The sequence below is a fragment of the Pollachius pollachius genome (genome assembly GCF_949987615.1).
Source record: "Pollachius pollachius genome assembly, chromosome: 13".
NCBI lineage: Eukaryota > Metazoa > Chordata > Actinopteri > Gadiformes > Gadidae > Pollachius > Pollachius pollachius.
The window spans coordinates 4,012,878-4,033,659 of NC_136946.1; the positions used below are offsets into that span (position 1 = coordinate 4,012,878).

Here is a 20,782-nt window from a genome sequence, read left to right on the forward strand (position 1 = left end):
GAATTAGAAATTGAATCGTTCTCTTTATTGGTTCTGTGGAAATGTCCCCGTTAAGAAAAGGGCATGGTACCCTAAAAGGCTTTAAATACAGGATGCAATGTACATCCTAAAAAATAAAAATGTCCTTAAAAATATATCTTCTCATAACTTAAAACAATATTGCAAATATTTATTTATTCCCCCTCCTCCCCAAGAATATAATCATTCATGTTCCTCTCTCTCTCACACACACACACACACACACACACACACACACACACACACACACACACACACACACACACACACACACACACACACACACACACACACACACACACACACACACACCGCCTAAAGTGCAAATCCCATTCTACCCTCGTGTTCATTCAGTCATGCTTCAGACACACCATAAAAATCTGGTCACCACGATCGGTATTCATTTAAAAAGTGCACAGGAAGGGCAAATTAAAAAGAGGTGTGCGCAAACGCGGCACGTGTGCCCTGGGAGCGTCGCCCGTACGAGCGATGGAGAGAGGAGGGCAGAGTTCGACACGTTGCCACGGTAACGTGCAGTGGAAGAGACACCTTTATTTGGCCGTCTTGTTGGACTTGTTGAGGATCTTCATGAGGTTCTTGGACATGTAGTAGGGCCGGTCCTGGGAGCCGTCGTTGCGCTCCAGGTCCTCCACTGCACCGGGGGGGGGGGGGGGGGGGGGGGGAGGACCACAGCGTCACAGCGAGTGTGTGTAGGTCAAGGTTTGTTTGTTTGTTTGTTTGTTTGTTTGTTTGTTTGTTTGTTTGTTTGTTTGCGTCTAGGTGTGTGTGTAGGTGTGTGCGTGTCTGTCTAGGTGTGTTTGTCTGTCTAGGTGTGTGTGCGTGTGTATGGTGTGTGTGCGCGCGTGCGTGCGTTGCTACGGAGACACTTACAGAAGCAGAGGAAGAGGGTGTCCACACACATGTTGTACACGCTGAAGAAGCCGTGAGCGATGAGGTAGGACCCGACGGCCACCGTCTGGAGGAGAACCACAGGAACAGCCTCAGGACAAAACCATCAAACAGCACTGGTCTGGGACCAGTCCGAGTCAGCGGTCACAAGTCTGAACTGTCGCCGTTGGAGAGTGAATAGTCCGTACAAGTCAGGCAGGGGTCTTAGAGTCCACTCACTGTGATGGGGGCCCCTGTCTGCTGGGGGGCCCTTAGTGAACCAGGTCAGGAAGGGCCCCCCCCCCCTGGGTCCTAGAGTCTACTCACTATCATGGGGGCCCCTGTCTGTTGGGGGCCTCATATTGAACCAGGTCAGTCAGTCAGTCAGTCAGTCAGTCAGTCAGTCAGTCAGTCAGTCAGTCAGTCAGTCAGTCAGGTTCCCCCCCCCGGGTCCTAGAGTCTACTCACTATGATGGGCATCCAGTAGTAGTTGAGGTTCTCAGAGCGGAACGTATCCCCCGGCAGCGTGATGCGTCCAGAGAAGAAGAAGAAGGACAGCACCGCTGGGAACCAAACAGAACCAGGAGGTTAGGCTAGGAGGGTAGGCTAGGGGTTTTGGCTAGGAGGCTAAGCAGGCTAGGAGGTTAGGCTAGGAGGTTAGGCTGGCTAGGAGGCTAAGCAGGCTAGGAGGTTAGGCTAGGAGGTTAGGCTGGCTAGGAGGTTAGGCTAGGAGGTTAGGCTGGCTAGGAGGGTAGGCTAGGGGGTTAGGCTGGCTAGGAGGCTAAGCAGGCTAGGAGGTTAGGCTAGGGGGTTAAGCTGGCTAGGAGGCTAAGCAGGCTAGGAGGGTAGGCTAGGAGGTTAGGCTGGCTAGGATGCTAAGCAGGCTAGGAGGTTAGGCTAGGAGGTTAGGCTGGCTAGGAGGCTAAGCAGGCTAGGAGGTTAGGCTAGGAGGTCTGCTTTGGTATCGGTTCCCAGCTCGTCTCTGGGGACCAGGAGGGTTGTGGGAAGGCCCCAATACATTTCATTTTCAGAAATGATTATATTGCACGTTTGATGACGTTAAGGGACGATTGCAAACCAGGGACTACATGAACTATTCCAACTTCTCCTAATGTTGATTGTTGTCAGCTGCACCTGTAAGTTTCTTAAATTATTGTGTGTGCTAAACTATTAAATGTATATCAACTTCTCCGTGGTCATGGATACACCGTACATTAGGCAGTTTGATCCCATTCACACCACATATGGCACCAGCAGATATACAGAAGAAGGAATTTGGTCATCGACCCCGACCTCAAGCTCAAGCCTGTGTGTGCGTTCTCATGCGTGTGTGTGTGTGTGCGTTCTCATGTGTGTGTGCTCATGCGCGGGCGTGTGTGCGCGCGTTTGTACTCACCCACGCCCCCGACAACCAGCAGCTTCCCGAAGAACAGAAGCAGGTCGGTCACCTTGTCCAGCACCACCACCCTATCAGGGAGCGGCAACACCGTTGTCACGGAGACACTACTCCACCCACACCAGGACACTACACCCGTGTGTTAACATCCCCCCGACCAGCCCCCAATACTGCAAGATTATCAACCTCTTCCTTATGTGTTATTGTATTATACAGTCCGACACTTCTGCTGTGAAACCCACATTAAACGTTAAAGGTCCCGTATTAGACCACCAGGTGTTGAGTGTGATTAGCCGCTACAACACGTTTGGAAATCTGCCTATTCTGACATCAGAAGTGTGCGTGTCCACCTAGGAGGTATGATGGATAGATGAGCAACTTTTGCTATAGTCCACTGGGTAGGCTGGTAGACTGATCTACCCAGCACATAGCTATCCGGACACGCCCACTTGTGATGTCAGAAGAGGCAGATTTTCAAACAGCTTGTAACGGCTAGTCATACTCACACCTGGTGGTATAATATGTCACCTTTAACTTATCGTATGAGCACTAGTTGACTAATGGTTCATCGGTTAAATAAAATAAAATGTAAACACCGTTACACATGACCACTGACCTTATTATGTTCCTCATCAGCAGAAAGAAGGCGTTTTTCGCGGAGACGCAGAAGTTTTTCCCGTAAACGGCGATCTATCGAGACCAAATCACGGCCGATTAAAATTTCAAAATAAAAGCCACATCTCTATCGGTTCATTCATAATGTAACAATAATGCATCTCATTCATTATTGATGTACTGCGATAGAAACTTCCAGAAGGCTTTCTCAAGACACGAAGACACTGTGCGCTCTCAGTTATTATCTGGAGTAAACATTTCACACTTTGCGCCGCCCTTATCCGCCGGGGGGGGGGGGAAGGGGAGGGGACTTAAACAGCCACAGCTGATCCAAGGCTAACCCATGAGCTAAACCATGAGATTACTGAAGGGAGTAGTGGCTCTTATCTGTAGCCGGGCCCTCAAAGACGTTTTTTTTACCTTCTTTTACACTGCAGTGAGCCCCCTGTTCAGGGCTCGCCTAAGAGCTCAGCCTCTGTGTGCTGGTCGAGCTGAGTGGTCTCTCTGTTCAGAGACTACTTTGCTTTGATATTATTTATTGCCCTTTATTACAATGAACCCTTCATGTTTATTCTGAGATACGTCGTCGATAGTTAGATAGAAGAATTTTCACCTAAGAAACCAATCAATTAGTCATCAATTCACACAATCATGCTAATCTTAGGCCGTCTATTCATTCCTTCATGCCGCCCATGTCGCACCAGTCATCGGTTCAATCTTTCATCAGTTCACTCGTTTAAAAAACAAAACAGGATTTTCCAACTTGGACCCCATCTTCAATAAATTGGGGTCTATGGGACCAATGAGTACAACACATTTTCAAAATCTATCTATGACAACGGGGCAACGAGGTAATCGAGAGAGCAGTGGTTCTGCTCTTTTTTCTGTTTTTTTTTAAATTAGAGCAGTGGTTCTCTGGTTCACTTTTTTTAATTTTTTTGGATAGTCTCCCCAGTACCCCAGGAGTACTCCAAAGTACCCGTAGAGGTACGCGTACCGCCATTTGAGAACCACTGCTTTAGAGCCCAAGCAACGGTCAAACAGAAACCCCCCTGAAGTGTCCCCTGGAGGCTGACCATGATGTAGGCGTTCCGGTTCAGGAACTTGATGAACTTCTCCAGGCACCAGAAGCAGCACTTGAGGCAGCACATGAGGAAGCGGGCGCAGGGGTTCTGGGCGGCTGGGGAGCGAGAGGCAGGTTAGGACACACTGGCGCTTCGTACGTCACCGTGCTGCTCTGGCGTGGGTCTGGACGTACAGGGGGCACTACACAATAAGAGCGCTACACAATAAAAGATCAATAGATGTATGCAGATAGCTGAGAAAGACCAGTGGGGGAGCACAGGGGAGGGGCTATTAAAGTAAAAAAAGGTAAGTTAAAGTTAGGTTGAAAATTCATTGTGAAGGGTAACTCAATATACGCACAGAGAAGGGGGGCTTTTACTTTGACGGAATAGCCATCAACATGTAACCAGCTCCTGGGTTTGATCCCCGATGTCCTCGAGCAATAAGCCCCCCCCCACCCCTCCCTGCTCCTTAACGACCTCTAGCTGACCTCCACCGTCGCTAAGGGCACCAGAGTCTGCTGAACCAAGATGGCGGGCCTTACAGCGGGTCTTGTGGTCGATATACTCCAGCAGCATCCGGACGATCTGGACCAGGGTGAGGATCAGCGCGCCGAACGCCAGCGAGCCCACGTGGTACCTGGTAGAGAGAGCGCACGCACACACACACACACACCCTTAATGTGAGTCTACTTTAACACCAGGGTAAGCAATTTCAAAGCAACCCTCTGGTGGCATCACGAGTGGGCGTGTCCACCCAGATGGATGACCGACAGCTCCTATAAAGCAGTCATAGTCTAGCAGTAAGGGGGGATATTACCCACCGGATATTAATATGCAATTACAAAAATAGAAAACTCTGCCCTCTAGTGACTAAACAAGGAAGTGCGCTCATTTACAGGCCTGCTGCCGTTATGCGAGCACGTCAGTCGTACTGTGCTTCTGCACGCACGCACGCACGCACGCACGCACGCACACACACCTAAACATCCCCCCCCCCCTATCTTGGGGTGTCCTTAGGGAATGCTAGCCTCACCTGAGGGTGCGTATGAAGGCGGCGCTGAGGGGGAAGTAGGGGATGTCCGAGGGCTTGGAGTAGGCCCAGTAGTAGGAGGCGAAGGCGCCGGCCAGCGTGCACTGGCCCAGCGCGATGACGAAGTTGACGCACCACAGGAAGGCCACGGCGTTGTAGATCTGCAGGTTGAAGATGTTGCGCTGCAGGAGCCCCTCGTCGTTGTAGCGGATGAAGATGCAGCGGGCGGACGGGCAGCCCGGGGCCGAGGAGGAGGAGTTGAAGTTCTGGACGGGGGGGAGGAGGAGGAGGAGGAGGAGGAGGAGGAGGAGGAGGAGGAGGAGGAGGAAGTGGATGTGAGCAAGGGGGAAGGAGGAGGGAGGGAGGGGTGGAGGTGGACAGGATGAAGTGGGAGTGAGGAGGAGGAGGAGGATGACAGAGGGAGGGAAGGTTGGAGGGAGAGAGGCGGAGAGGTGTGGGAGTGAGGAGGTGGCAAAGTGTAAGGGATGAGGAGGTGGTAATGGGTTTAGGTGGGTGGAGGAGGAGGCGCAAGGAAGGGGGAGGAGCAGGTGAGAGGAGGGAGAGGAGGGAGGCATGGTGTGGGGGTGGGGGAGAAAGACGTTATGAGGCTCGATCAAACTGCGTCGATCCCTACTCTACACCGTCTCCACGGCAACAGTGAGGCGACACGGTGGTCTGGGGTCCGGGCGGTCGGCTCACCAGGGGGTCGCACTCCTGGGTGCCGCTGTAGCGCTCGCAGTCGCCCTGGCTGACGTTGAGGGCCACCACCTGGTAGATGGGGGCCCCCGAGGTGGCTAGGTACCTGTTGTCGGCTGGTCAAGGAGGCAGACAGCCAGAGGGAGGGGTCACACACACACACACACACACACACACACACACAAGATACATTTGCATAATGACAAACACACACACGCATGGTGACAGACACACACACGCATGGTCACAGACACACACACGCATGGTGACAGACACACACACGCATGGTGACAGACACACACACGCATGGTGACAGACACACACGAATGTTGACGACACACACGCACACACATTGGGAACGACACACGCATCCATAATGACAGACACACAGACGCCTACTGACAGACGCACACACGCATGGTGACAGACACACACACACGCATACTGTGAGACACACACACGCATACGGAACGACACACGCACGCATACGGAACGACACACGCACGCATACGGAACGACACACGCACGCATACGGAACGACACACGCACGCATACGGAACGACACACGCACGCATACGGAACGACACACGCACGCATACGGAACGACACACGCACGCATAATGACACACACATGCATAATGACACACACATGCATAATGACACACACATGCATAATGACACACACACACACACACACACACACACACACACACACACACACACACACACACACACACACACACACACACACACACACACACACACACACACACACACACACACAGAGGATACAAGGCGGTGATGCCCCAGTACGCCACACAGATCAGGACCAGCACGAAGGTGACCAGAGGGTAGAGCAGCGTGGACATCATGTGACCCACGGCCCTGCCAATCACACACGTACACAGACATGAAGACCTTACACCACCACGTCGTCATGGTTACCTTAAAGGGGGCTGTAGGCGGACTGGAGTAGAACTACTTCGAGACTTCAGACTCGACTTGAAATGTTAGCTGGTTACGTAAATCTAAGAAATTTATAAAAGAAAACAATCTCTCGATATAATAGATTTAATTCATGGGATTTACTTATCCGTAACATTTTGGGGAAATCTGCTGCTAAACAGAATGTCCCAAGCCCAGAGCCAGGTGTTTTGGTCAGAGATACGAAAATAAATCAAAAACATGATTTAACCCCGGGACACCTAAAGCTATATAACCTATAGCCACTCTATCCCCTTGTGGTGACCTCTTACCTGCTGGCCTCCTGGATCAGAGCGATGGCGATGAGGATCCTCTTCCTGAGGAAGATGACGGTGAGGAGGATGATGGCCTCAGCCACAGCGATGATGATCACTGGGGGAGAGAGAGAGAGAGACCACGAGAGAAACAGCGGGGGGGGGGGGGAGGGAGAGAGCGAGAGAGCGAAACTGAGTGAATGTGCTTTACAGAATAAAAAAAAACATACAGCAAAAAACATTTGTGTTTTTTGAGGCTCCACTCATCCTGTTACATACTGGGATGGAAGTCGACAGGGAGTCTGCAGCAACCTTGGGAATCCTAACATGACATCACATCAATCTTATCATGACAGAGCGTCACCTGGGGGATCTTAACATGACAGAGCGTCACCTGGGGGATCTTAACATGACAGAGCGTCACCTGGGGGATCTTAACATGACATGAGCGCCCCACTGGACTCACAGAAGGCCAGCCAGGTCTCCTGCGTCTGCAGGTACACCTCCAGGTTGGTGGTGAAGCCGATGTCCGTGATGGAGGCCGCTCGGGTCTTGTAGTTGTCGTACTCCCAGTAGCAGTGCCAGATGCCTGTACCCAGCGGGGGACATTATGGATTATTCCTTATTATAGTCTCAGGACATGTTGAAGCCCTGGTCTTCGACACTGTGGTGAATGGTGGTGTGTTTGAAGGTGTGGTTCAGTTGCAGTGGTTACAGGTGTAGTTATGACGGTTGTCGCTGTAACAGGTATAGCTGTACCAGGAGGAGCTGTAACAGGCGTTTTTATGGCAGGTGTAGCTGCTACAGGGGTAGCTGTAACAGGGGTATCTGGTGTATCTGTAACAGGGGTATCTGGTGTATCTGTTACAGGGGTATCTGGTGTATCTGTTACAGGGGTATCTGTTACAGGGGTATCTGTAACAGGGGTATCTGTAACAGGGGTATCTGTTACAGGGGTATCTGTTACAGGGGTATCTGTAACAGGGGTATCTGGTGTATCTGTAACAGGGGTATCTGGTGTATCTGTAACAGGGGTATCTGTTACAGGGGTATCTGTAACAGGGGTATCTAGTGTATCTGTTACAGGGGTAGCTGTAACAGGGGTATCTGTAACAGGGGTATCTGTAACAGGGGTATCTGTAACAGGGGTATCTGTTACAGGGGTATCTGTAACAGGGGTATCTGTAACAGGGGTATCTAACAGGGGTATCTGTTACAGGGGTATCTGTAACAGGGGTATCTGTTACAGGGGTCGCTGTAACAGGGGTATCTGTAACAGGGGTATCTGTAACAGGGGTATCTGTAACAGGGGTCGCTGTAACAGGTGTTACTTTATCAGGTGTATCTGTAACGGGGAGCTGTACAAGCTGTGCGGGGTTTAGCCGCCCCGGGGGCAGCTCAGGGGTGCTTCTGGGGGGGGGGGTTGATCAGGGTCTTACCGTAGCCCCCGGCGCCCAGCAGGCCAAGGATCAGCAGCCACACCATGACGGGCGCGGTGAAGCGCAGCAGCAGCAGGAACAGCATGCTCACCAGCATGGAGATGACCAGGCCACTAAGGAGTAGAGGAGAGACCAGAGGAGGAGAGACCAGAGGAGGAGAGAGCAGGAGAGGAGAGAGCAAGAGAGGAGAGTGCAGTAGAGGACAGACCAGGAGAGGAGAGAGCAGAGGAGGAGAGAGCAGGAGAGGAGAGAGCAGGAGAGGAGAGACCAAGAGAGGAGAGTGCAGAGGAGGAGAGACCAGAGGAGGAGAGAGCAGGAGAGGAGAGAGCAGGAGAGGAGAGAGCAAGAGAGGAGAGAGCAGGAGAGGACAGACCAGGAGAGGAGAGAGCAGAGGAGGAGAGAGCAGGAGAGGAGAGAGCAGGAGAGGAGAGACCAAGAGAGGAGAGTGCAGAGGAGGAGAGACCAGTAGAGGAGAGAGCAGTATAGGAGAGAGCAGAGGGGGAGAGAGCAGAGGAGAAGAGAGCAGGAGAGGAGAGAGCAGAGGGGGAGAGAGCAGTATAGGAGAGTCCAGGAGAGGAGAGTACAGAGTAGGAGAAACCAGTAGAGGAGGGACCAGTAGAGGAGAGAGCAGGAGAGGAGAGTACAGAGACAGGGGGGAGGAAATAGTAAGAAACAGTATGGTACATAAGAGTAGAAAACAGAGTAGAGCGCAGTAGGGTGGAGCATAGTGGAGGAGGGAAAAGGGTAGCGTTAACAGTAAGACAGATAAGAGGGCAGTAGCAGAGTAGGAGGCAGGAGCAGAACAGTAGAACAGAGTAAAGTAGAACAGAGCAGAGTATTACAGAGCAGAACAGAGTAGAGTAGAATATGGTAGAGCAGCGTAGAGGGGAAGGCCCCATGTGACTCACAGGAGAATCCAGGGCCAGGCTGAGGCGAAGTCCTCAAAGATCCTCACGCCCACTTCCTTGGCGTTGAAGCCGTTCACTATGTCCCTGGCAGACGCAAAGCACAACTTTATACTGACAAAAAGCAGGGATTTACCGTCTGCTATCTATCCATCTATAGAGGTTAGATAGATCTATATCTATAGGTGTGTCTGTGTGCGTGGGACAGACTGTTTTTGGTGTTTATTGTCTCTATGATGCAATGTCATCTGCCAGATACTGACCTTCATCCCAGGCTTACACAAAACAAACCACCTTTGATGGTCCCAGCGTATCAGTAACCCGACCCATGATTTTATTATACCATAACAAAACCGTTCTATTTGAACGTGGACTAAACCACCAAAAACACTGTCGGGGTGCTACAATCTAGTTTGGCGAGTGGCGGTCTAAAAAGAATAGAAAGCAGTACGGATTTGACCACCAGAGGGCAGCAACTAGCGGAACTACATAACTACTGCCGCGAGAACTCACGCGTGTACTGACCCATTCCTAGCAAGAGAGAGACACACAGGGGTTAGTATTATACACTGAGTGTGTGTGTGTACAGGTGTGTAGGCTTGTGCTTTCGTCTAGGAGTGTGTATGTGTGTAGGTGTGTGTAGGGGTGTGTGCGTGTAGATGTGTGTGTGTGTGTGTGTGTGTAGAGGTTTTTAAGTGTAGAGGTGTGTGTCAGCGTATGTGTAGGTGTGTGTGTGTAGGTGTGTGTGTGTAGGTGTGTGTGTGTGTGTGTAGGTGTGTGAAGGTGTGTGAAGGTGTGTGAAGTTGTAGGTGTGTGTGTGTAGGTGTGTGTGTGTAGGTGTGTGAAGGTGTGTGTAGTTGTAGGTGTGTGTGTGTAAGCGTATGTGTAGGTGTGTGTGTGTAGGTGAGTGTGTGTGTGTGTGTGTGAAGGTGTGTGAAGGTGTGTGTAGTTGTAGGTGTGTGTGTGTGTGTGTGTGTGTGTAGGTGTGTATAAGCGTGTGTGTAGGTGTGCGGAGGGGTGTGTGTGTAGGTGTGTGTGTGAGCGTGTGTGCAGGGTAGGTGTGTGTATAAGTATAGGTGTGTGTGTCTTACTGTGTGCCGTTCATCAGGGAATCATTGAGGTTGGGGGGCAGGTTCGGGATTGAACTAAAATAGTCCGGAATTTCGCCCAGGACTGTGACATCAGGAAGACACCTCCCCAGCACTGCACACATGCACAAAATACATACACCTGTCACTCTACATTAATATAGAGATCAAGTGTGTAGTTTGAGTGTCTGTGTGTGCGTAGTTTGAGTGTCTGTGTGTGCGTTGTTTGAGTGTATGTGTGTACAGTGTGAAATGTATGTCTGCATAGTGTGAATTGTGTGTGTGTGTATGCGTGAGCAGTGGAGGTGTACCGTGTGTGTAGTGTGAGTGCACGTGTATGTATGTGTATGTATGGTGTAGAGTCTAGCGTGTCTGCGTGGGCGAGTCTCACCAGACGTGGTCGGCGTGTAGAAAAACGGACAGAGCTCTTTGTCCACGATCTCGGTGACACTCTTAGAAACGGAGACACTTTTAGATGACACGCTTAAATCAGATCCTTCAAAACAATCAAAAACACTCGCCCAAAACATGACCCCAGGAGCCCACCGAGCCATGGGGGAGCAGGAAAGGGGCTGGGGGCCACATTGCTCAGGGAGGACTACAGCTAGAGCGCAACTTATTGGTCGAAACATAACGAAAAATCGGCGGCCATGTTTGTTTGCGTCTATGGCTTGCAAAAACTTTTTTACAAACCATCGACGAAAGCAAACATGGCCGCCGACTTATCCATGTTAGCCCCGCCCTTTTCCCGATGAGGTGGGGGTAGAGGAACGGAAGTACACGCATAGCCAACGAGCTAGTGGTGTTGGACTCGTTGCCGTCTCCACGACGACCGCCTCCGACAGAGTGAGGCTCCGTCCCGAGATGAACGTCGCCACAGCAGAGCACCGGCTGGGGCCAGCGGCGTGGACGCCGTGTGTGAACCTCACCAGTGTGGTGGTGGCCAGGTTGATAGACGGGTTACACAGGCTCTGGTTGAAGGCCTCCGCCGGAGTGCCCAGGTAGTTCGTCAGCCCCCAGAAGACCTTGGGGCACTCAGCCACGCACACCTGGGGAGGGAGGAGGAGGCGGGGCTTACTCGGAGGGGGATAGCATAGCTCCTCCTAGAAGAGTTTACCTGGGCTTCTTCAGCCAGTTAAAATGAGCTTGTTTGTTTTTTAAGATACAAACTATACAGAGTTAGTACGAGAATATATAAGAAATACGTTAGACAGCGACAATGGAAAAGGAAACGTGGATATAACTTCAAATAGGTTAATATACGTATGACATTGTATTTGATAAACCGAGGGGTGTGATGGAGGGGGGGGGTCAGCAGCCTCTGAGCACCTGAGTGGTGGGACACTGCAGTCCGTTGAGGGCGGCAGCGATCACGTTGGTGGACGTAGCGCACTGGAGGAGGTCGAAGTAGAAGACGTTGGGCTTGCCTCTACGGGACGACAGACAGACAGAGATAGAGACAGGCAGCGAGCGAGCGAGAGCGAGAGAGAGAGAGAGAGAGAGAGAGAGATGAACAAGAGGCAGACAGCCTCTCAAAGTACAGATCTTACCCAGAGGAAGCAACTATTTGGCTAGAATTGGTCACTCAACAAGCCTCTTCCTTCATACATGATCATATTTGTTAATGAATGGTGTCAGACAGACAGACATTGACAGAGACAAACGGAGAAAGACAGACAAAGAGAGACAGACAGACACAGAGAGTCAGACAGACAGACAGAGAGATCATTGGGGGGGATGTGCGACAGTTCTCTGCGTACTTGTTGTTGTCGATGCCGCAGAACGAGCCGGTGGAGTTCCGCGGGTACAGAACGTGTCGAGGGTCCCCATAGAGCCAGGCTAAGAAACACAGTGAAGGCGTTTGAGGTACAGTGCTCACCAGAACCAGAAGACAATACAGACCTCACTAGAACCAGAACACAATACAGACCTCACCAGAACACAATACAGACCTCACCAGAACCAGAACACAATACAGACCTCACCAGAACACAATACAGACCTCACCAGAACCAGAACACAATACAGACCTCACCAGAACACAATACAGACCTCACCAGAACCAGAACACAATACAGACCTCACCAGAACCAGAACATAATACAGACCTCTCCAGAACCAGAACACAATACAGGCCTCACCAGAACCAGAACACAATACAGACCTCTCCAGAACCAGAACACAATACAGACCTCACCAGAACCAGAACACAATACAGACCTCACCAGAACCAGAACACAATACAGACCTCTCCAGAACCAGAACACACCAGAACCAGAACACAATACAGACCTCTCCAGAACCAGAACACAATACAGACCTCTCCAGAACCAGAACACAATACAGACCTCTCCAGAACCAGAACACAATACAGACCTCACCAGAACCAGAACACAATACAGACCTCTCCAGAACCAGAACACAATACAGACCTCTCCAGAACCAGAACACAATACAGACCTCTCCAGAACCAGAACACATTACAGACCTCTCCAGAACCAGAACACATTACAGACCTCACCAGAACCAGAACACAATACAGACCTCTCCAGAACCAGAACACAATACAGACCTCACCAGAACCAGAACACAGCCAGAGCACTCCTTCAATGAAGTTCACGTTTCTCCAAATTCCTTTTGTAATTTAACCTTCAAAAACTGAATATTTGGTGTCACCCAAACCGAAACTAAAGTTACATTTCATTACCAATTCATGAGCCCAGCCGCACACATGAAAAGTGATGTTCCCGGCAAGGCTGTTGAAGTATTTATAATTAATAATTAATTAATTAATTAATTAATTAATGATTAATTTGATCTCTGGTGCAGTATGGAGGTCTTGCGCACCCGGTCATTCACCGGGTGTACCGACTCCAGAGCTGGTCAGTCGTAAGGATCGTCTTTAAAAGGTGACATTTTATACAACCGGGTGTGAGTGTGATTAGCCGTTACAAGGCGTTTTGAAAAGCTGCCTCTTCTGACATCACAAGTTGGCCTGTAACGGCTAATCCCACTCACACCTGGTGTTAGAATAGGTTACTTTTAAACAATAAAGATCGATTCATATATATTTTTGTATTTGGTTCCACACTCTTGAGAAAAACCGAGTACTGCTTCTTGACGCTCTGCATGTCACTTCCTGCCCCCCCCCCCCCCCCCCCCCCCCCCCCCCCCCCCCCATGAACGCAAACAACATATCGCTGGGCTGGGCGTGGTACACTTCTTGAATCTTTGGTGAAACCATGGAGCAACTCAATGGGACTGCAGTCTTATAGCTATAGGTAAATACTATCTGTAATTTAAAAAAAAAAAAAAAAAAGGTAGAAGATCGTCCGTGCCTCACCAATAATCCCCACGACCATGTAGCCCAGGATCACCAACATGAACAGCACACAGCAGATTATATCCGTGCAGCTCCTGGAAGAAACAGACTGTTAGAAACCCTGAAGGAGTCGATGATAAGATCAGTCTCAATGCCTACATCCATCATCTATAAGGGCTGACGACATGCTGGCTTAGTGGTGGATGAAGGTATGAGATGATAACCTTAAAACATACCTATTTAGTTCAGCATTCTCTTAATTCATTTTATATATTTATTTGTATTATTATTTTTGTTTATTTTCATTGTATTGTTAAGAACCTTGTATTGATATTTGCGGCCGATATGCGCTTTATAAAGAAAGTTTGATTTGATAAGATAATAACTGAGGTTTTATGTCACATACCGCCGAGACTAGTGCTTTGGTAGTCTCCACAGTTAGCTTTTTCATTCCTAGGATTCCAATTACCTAAATCAAAATGGATAACCTTGGTTTGCCGATGAATGAATCATAACAACCACATCGTAAAAGAAGAAAATGTCAACCCCCATTTCACGCAATATCAAATTAAATGTCAGCTGCACCAATTAAAATAGTTTTTGTTGTCTTGCAGAGTCTCGGTCACAGGCGTGTCGACATGCCCTCTATGGCCAAGGCACTTAGCTGATCAAACACAGATAAGAGTGTGGGAAGAGAAGGGTTCCTGGCCTCATTAATTCGGACATGTGACCGATGGGTGAACCACAGGTACCTGTTGTGGATGGGCCCGTGGAACGTGGGGTCAAACTGGGCCGCTTCACCTGGGGAGACGGGGAGACACAGGAGAACCAATCAATCACAGCTCATATGATAAGGCCCGACTCATCCTAGTGAGCTCACACACGAGGCGATTGGAACGCACCCGGAGAGATAACTGGAACACACCCGGAGAGACACCTGGGTTACTACTATGTAGTCTCTCTACGTTATTACTTTATATTCCTATCGTTATGTGTAGTAATTAGCCACGATTAACTGAATCATAAAAAAGGTATCACTTATGAATATATATTACATCCATTATCTTTTTATATAAAAGCATCCTAACTGATTGCAATGTATTTAAATATATGTGCTACAATATATAACAAAGTACACATTGAGAGAATACATGCATTGATTCAAATAACGCATTTAGATTTCAGTTCAGTTCAGTGTGGCACGAAGATAGCGTCTTGTCATTGGACAGGTATGGCCACACGTGAGCTACCATTCCCTAACGTCACCTCAAGATAAGATAAGATAAGAGTGTGTGTGTGTGTGTGTGTGAGAGAGAGAACGCAAACTTCCTGGAACAATAGATGACGCGAGGGTGGAGCTGAAACAAGTGACTACAAAGTTCCCAGCCAGCGCTCTGTTTGTCTGGCCCGGCTCCAGGGGGACCCAGGAGCCACCAAATATTTAGAAATTGGGATTGTCGAGAAAAAAAAGTGAGATCATTCACATTTCACTAGTCATCGACAGAGTATTGCATTGACCCTCAGTCCTCAAACACACCTCAAGGATCAACAACTGGTGTCGACAGGTCCCCTCACCTGACCAGATCGTTAAGTGAGTTCTGAGATCCACTTCCACTTGTACACAGAAGGGGCTAAGGCTGGGCGATTAATCGAATTTCGATCTCGATTTTAGCTTCAAGCGATCACAAAATGTTTAAATGTTTGATAGAAAGTGCAGAAAAGCTGGATAGATATCTGTACATTATTTTAGATTTTAACATTTTTCTTTTTGACAATTTTGTGTATTTTTTTAAGTCGAAATTTCAAAGTTCTCACAGAGGGGGAGTGAAGACAGAGGGGGATAATGCATTTCAAAAGACAATCCAAGATGTAATCTTACTACAAAGGAATGTTTGTCTGTGACTTTCTGTCCTACAATGTTCTCGACAGACGATCAACCTCTTTATTGTGTATTGCTCAGGAGCCAAGGAAGTGCAGTGTCAAGTGTGGGCCCTGTGCTCGTTAAGGTCATACAAAAGAACGTGCCCTGTGCTCGTCAGGATTAAAGGTACTTTGGGAGGGGACTGGGGTTGGGACACAACAGTTGTACACACCGACATTGTTGTTTGCCTGGGTTCTCCTCAGTTTTCAGGGGAAAATCGGTGTAACCGATTTTAATTGGCGCCTTTGACATTTTCACCACTTCCCCTTAACATTAAACATAAATTAAATGAGCTCTGCATGAGCATTCAGTCGGCTGACAAGTTCAGGTGATTCTGGCCGTGGACGGGGTGCGTACTCTCCCCAGAGTCCAAGACGAACTGCCTCTTCCAACTGAGAACCCTGTTCCATTGGGGGGGGGGGGGGGGGGGGGGGAGAGAGGGAGGCTGTAAGCCTGGAAAGAGAGCACTCCGGGACATTTGAATAGGATTTGAATCCTGGACGCTGCTTTGGCCGAGGTGGGGGGGGGGGGAGAGGCAGGGATCACCGTGCAAAACCCGATATACAGGGATCGGAGCACCAAAAACGGAAACTGCACTCGTACCGGGAAGATTGAGGCCTCGAAAATCAACTGCTTTAATAAGCCTTGTTCTGCTGGAAATGTCACATGCCACACTCCAATAACCTGTAGAGCCTACTGCCACTCCCACTGAATATACGATTATGTCCTGGTCCTAAACCCATTGGCTTAGAACAAGGAACCAGTTCCTCAGGCTCTCGGCATCCACCCGGGTTAGGTTTCACCTGCAGACAGACAGACAGACGGCTCTCTGTTCAGAGCCAAGCGGCCCTGGTTCCCAGAGGTCTGACGGACGGGCCCCCAGGCAGCGGTGTGTTCACCCTGTGGTCGTTCAGCGGACCGCTTCAGCCTCGGCCACTTAGCCTGGCTACCCTCAGAAGCGGATTTTTCCCAGGTCTGATCTCAGCTTGCTCAAGGGTTCCCTCGGGAACTGCAGGCGTTGGGGTTCGAACCCAGAACCTTCTGGCACCCGGACCGCTCCAGCGGTGGGAGACATTACCTGAGTTTCAGAAAATTTGAATGTAAATAATTATACCAGATTGTTAAACTTCAGTGTAGCTGCATCCAGCCATTGGCCCCTTGTGTTTATCACAAAATAAGTAGAATATCTTTTTCCCCAGTCATAGTCTGGAGAATGCCTGCACTAACCTAGCCGGTTATGACAGGATGAATGATAGGTGTTCTGTAGGGTGGTGCAAGGTGTTCTACAGGGTGAACGGCCGGTATAACAGCAGCGTATTGGTGGAATCCAGGATGATATAACACAGGGGTCACACATTTGAATTTGTTCTTTCGAGCAATTAATGGTGTTGGAGTGTGTATGGATGATGGCTGGCTTAAGCAGCCTCAACTGGCCGAGTCTGATTGGACTCTGGGGCTGGTTGAGTCTTTCAGCCTGTTGCTCATTAAGTAATCAGTGTGCACCGGTTAAACCAGCCATCAACACAGATCTCCGGAGAACACCCTTGCCGTGTTCATTATCACAGAAGTCACAGAGGTGGCATGTAGCATGGACATTTGCTATGACCCGCTTCTTAATTGCTTTAATATGTAACCCTCATTTTTTTATCTGCAAAATGGTCAAATCTAATCATCAATGAGCTGCTGTACGGGTGTGAACCGCAGACCCAACTTCCCATCAGACAAAGGGCAGTTAAATAAACAAAACATTAATGTGTTGGTTTCATAAAGCAAATATGTTTGTTTATTTTTCAGATGCAATATTCCCACAAGGAAAATTTTGATGAGGTGATGTTGTTGTTGCAATGACCTTGTGTTTGGTATTTAGTGGTTTAAAGTTTTCTTGTAAACCATTACAAGAGTCACATACTTCCTTCTCGTAGGACAATAAAAAAATAATTAAAAAGGGAATAGCGTGATAGTGGGCTAGAGCAGCAGAATCTCCCATCACACTTCACCGGTCTGGGGGTGAAAAGTGACTCATGGGTGACTGAAGACCAACCGAGAAACACTTAAAAGTGAATGAGTGAGAAGGAAGGAGAAAACTGAACAGAGTGAAAGAGTGACCAGAGTAAGAGGAAATAAATTGAGAAACCATGTTCAAAGTTCACAGGGTGACCTTCTTTGGGTAAAATATAAACGTTTAATTGGCCTTTGAGGTCATAACTGGCGTCAGCAACCTCCCGTGAACACGACGGAGGGAGCGACTCTTTGGACACCGGTTCTATCTGCGTTCACACTTCGGCCATCGCAGACCATCCACACTGGATTGAGTGGTGCGAGGCGGTTACACTCCGGTTTTAAGATGAGCTAATGTCGTGTCCCACAACACCATCAGGACCGGTTTGACAACAAACACCTCAGTGCAGGACAGGAGAATAGGGCACAGGAAGTTCCTCTTGAACAGGAAGTGATTCGTTTCATGTACAGTAAAACACTTATCAAGGGATCCGGGTGTAATAGATAAGACTGCAGTGATGACTAAGCGTGGAGAATTCCTTCTCAAGTAAAAGTAGTAAAGAAGTATCATTCCAAAATCTAACAAATGACAAAATAATTGAAATATTATTGGCAGTTATTTTTTCTGTCTTAAGTTTGCCTTTGGGCGGTTACATTATTTCAAATCAGATGTAAAGTAAAAAAAAAAAAAAAAGTATAAAAATTGTAGTTAAATTTAATGAATTTGACGATTGCCATAATTTGTCACACTGCCCGTCACTGGAATCGTGACCCAAAGAATCTAAATCGAAATGTCGAATTCCAAAAGATTTGCAGCTCAAAGGGTGCAGGTCCAGCGATGTGCGCTGTCAAACGATTTAATGCGGCAACCTTTGCCATTGACTAGACTGGGGCACGTTTAAAGAGATCCCAAAGTGCCCTAAAAATGGTTAACATCACAAGGTTTACCAGTCTGGGAGATCAAACCATCATAACCGTCTCTCCTGGCTTCACTAAAACGACCGTCACCTGTATCACGGGTCAATCACCGCGGTGTTCCAATTCTGCAGAAGAGCATTCAACGTGACTGCGCCTTCAACGAAAATAAACGACAGCAATGTAGACAGTTTAGTGTTTGTGCCATGACATTGTGTGAAGTACTTGTTTGGCTTCATTTAGATTCACTGTTATGTTGTCCGTAAACGCAGTACTGGCTGACAAACATTAACAGCAAAAGACTCGAGTGCTGTATTTCATCATCGTGTCAGGCACTGACTGAAAAGGTACAAGGAAGCAGAACATATTATATTGGCAATGAATGGTCAAGAGACGATGGTTGGATCACCAAACTGATGTTGACATTCTGGTTTGTTCTCAAGAGGAGGGGGGGGGGGGGCGTCAGGGAATTAAGGAAACGCAGCTGCAAACTACAGGAATAGGTACCAGCAAAAAGTCAGTGTAGTCACACCCATAGACCACAACATATCCTCGACTTGTGCTGTACAGACTGGCAATTGTCTCACATCTGAGCCATTTCTATTGTATCGCAATTGACTGGCCTACAAGAGCTTTGCAATACCTTTTCTATGAACTTAAGCTTCCTGAAACCTCCCCCCCCTCGCCCTCGATCACATTAGCCTCAGCGCTAGGTATCAGAGGCCCATCTCGAATGCTGCTCTCCTTGCTTCTCTGTCTCCTCATTTTCTCTCCAGCCATCAGGGCAGAGGCTTAAGCTGACTTATTATTTACCTCCAGGGAGGGGTTGTTGGTTTAAAAGTGCCTCCTTGAGATCTCCTGCTACCCGGAGTCCGGCCTCAAACAACACATTAAATGCCAACGAGAAAAGTCAACAGGGAAACCGAACGCCAGTGTACTCAAAGTGTGCAAACGAATGGAGACGACACAACGCTGATCACAAAGTCGATACACACGCCGTGGGTGTGTGTGTGTGTGTGTGTGTGTGTGTGTGTGTGTGTGTGTGTGTGTGTGTGTGTGTGTGTGTGTGTGTGTGTGTGTGTGTGTGTGTGTGTGTGTGTGTGTGTGTCACAAGTCTGTGTGTCGGTTCCTAACCGGTGCGTTTGGTTGACATCTGGCCCTACTACTATCAATGTCCTGGTAACCTTAAAAACCGTTAGATCTTTTTTAAATTTTTTTAAAAAGGCCCCTTCCAGCACAAGTCAGACAACCGTTTTCAAACGTCAGCAATCTCCCGTGACCCCATATGCATAACAGTCGATCCCAAGTGGGTTCCCGGCCCAGAGGTTGGGAACCCACTTGATATTTCTGATGACGTTACTGTGATGAGTTTCTGTTGGGATTCAAGTCATCCTGCGAAGCCAGCAAGAGGGTTGACGTCATTATTAAGAGCTAATCAGGCAGTTCCGTAATGACTTCAGCAGGCTACCCATTTTGGTCTGGTTGGTGACTAAACACATTTGGGAACCCACTGAACATTGGCTTATCATGTATCGTGTGTAGGCCGCCTTCCAACGTTATCTAAGAAATGAGTTGTCAGGCAAAACTAACAAAAGCCACATTTGGTTAGTTGTTCATAAATGCCTCCTACATGTTGGGTCTTTTGTATTGCAAAACAAAGCCCAGCTAGTTGTTTCATGCATTGGAAGTACAAGTTCATCTTGATAAAATATCAGTTATTTGGTGACACCTAAATCCAACATGAATTGATACAGTGACACACAAACTTCATACATGATCTCACACAAAACAACAAGCACAAAATGAGCTCTTTCCTTGCAAGGAACTCTTGAAAGGCGGGCAAATAAATTAACATATTTCAAAACATTCGTCAGTTGAACTCTTTCTGACTCGAGTTCTGCATTTGAACCAAAACAACAGGAACAGAAGTGAATCCCATCAGGGAGCGGTTCGCCCGGTGCAGAACAGGTTCGCCACCGGGTGCCCAGGTAACGGGGACAACTCACCATACTCCTTCGAGTCCGGATCACTGTCCTTCTTCTTGCCCATGTCGGCTTCCTCCTGAATCACCTGACGCGACTTTTAAAATGTAAGAACGAACGTTTCTCAACCGAACCACGACATCAACTGAGCCAGGGATGATTGTGATGAGTGGACGCGGAAAACGACTTGGGAAAATCTTTATCCTCCACGCGCTTGCGAGAGACAGCGTAACGTCACGAGCGCAGTGCACCTGTGGGGAGGAT

At 48.6% G+C, this 20,782-nt stretch overlaps 1 protein-coding gene across 1 annotated transcript; it reads right to left on the reverse strand.

Annotated features, from left to right (window-relative positions):
* Positions 1-216: 216 nt before the first annotated feature.
* slc44a4 (solute carrier family 44 member 4) lies at positions 217-20,756 on the reverse strand. The gene is made up of 22 exons (XM_079749267.1): positions 20,543-20,756; positions 14,455-14,503; positions 13,724-13,797; positions 12,141-12,219; positions 11,710-11,809; positions 11,310-11,429; positions 10,772-10,832; positions 10,384-10,495; positions 9,296-9,379; positions 8,388-8,500; positions 7,415-7,537; positions 6,967-7,066; positions 6,503-6,595; positions 5,714-5,816; positions 5,018-5,280; positions 4,527-4,621; positions 3,994-4,097; positions 2,919-2,992; positions 2,303-2,373; positions 1,375-1,469; positions 910-994; positions 217-670 (listed from the first exon to the last, which is right to left on the reverse strand). The coding sequence occupies exons 1-22, from the start codon at positions 20,583-20,585 to the stop codon at positions 570-572; spliced, it is 2,142 nt and encodes a 713-aa protein (XP_079605393.1). The 5' UTR covers positions 20,586-20,756; the 3' UTR covers positions 217-569.
* Between the last annotated feature and the right edge of the window lie 26 nt (positions 20,757-20,782).

Excerpts from the sequence above, each read along its gene's own strand:
- slc44a4 (XM_079749267.1), bottom strand. The coding sequence starts at position 20,585 with ATGGGCAAGAAGAAGGACAGTGATCCGGACTCGAAGGAGTATG. Across the intron at positions 9,380-10,383 it reads TCCCTGATGAACGGCACACA|GGACATAGTGAACGGCTTCA; the intron begins GTAAGACACACA and ends TGCGTCTGCCAG. Across the intron at positions 671-909 it reads CACCCTCTTCCTCTGCTTCT|TGGAGGACCTGGAGCGCAAC; the intron begins GTAAGTGTCTCC and ends CCCCCGGTGCAG.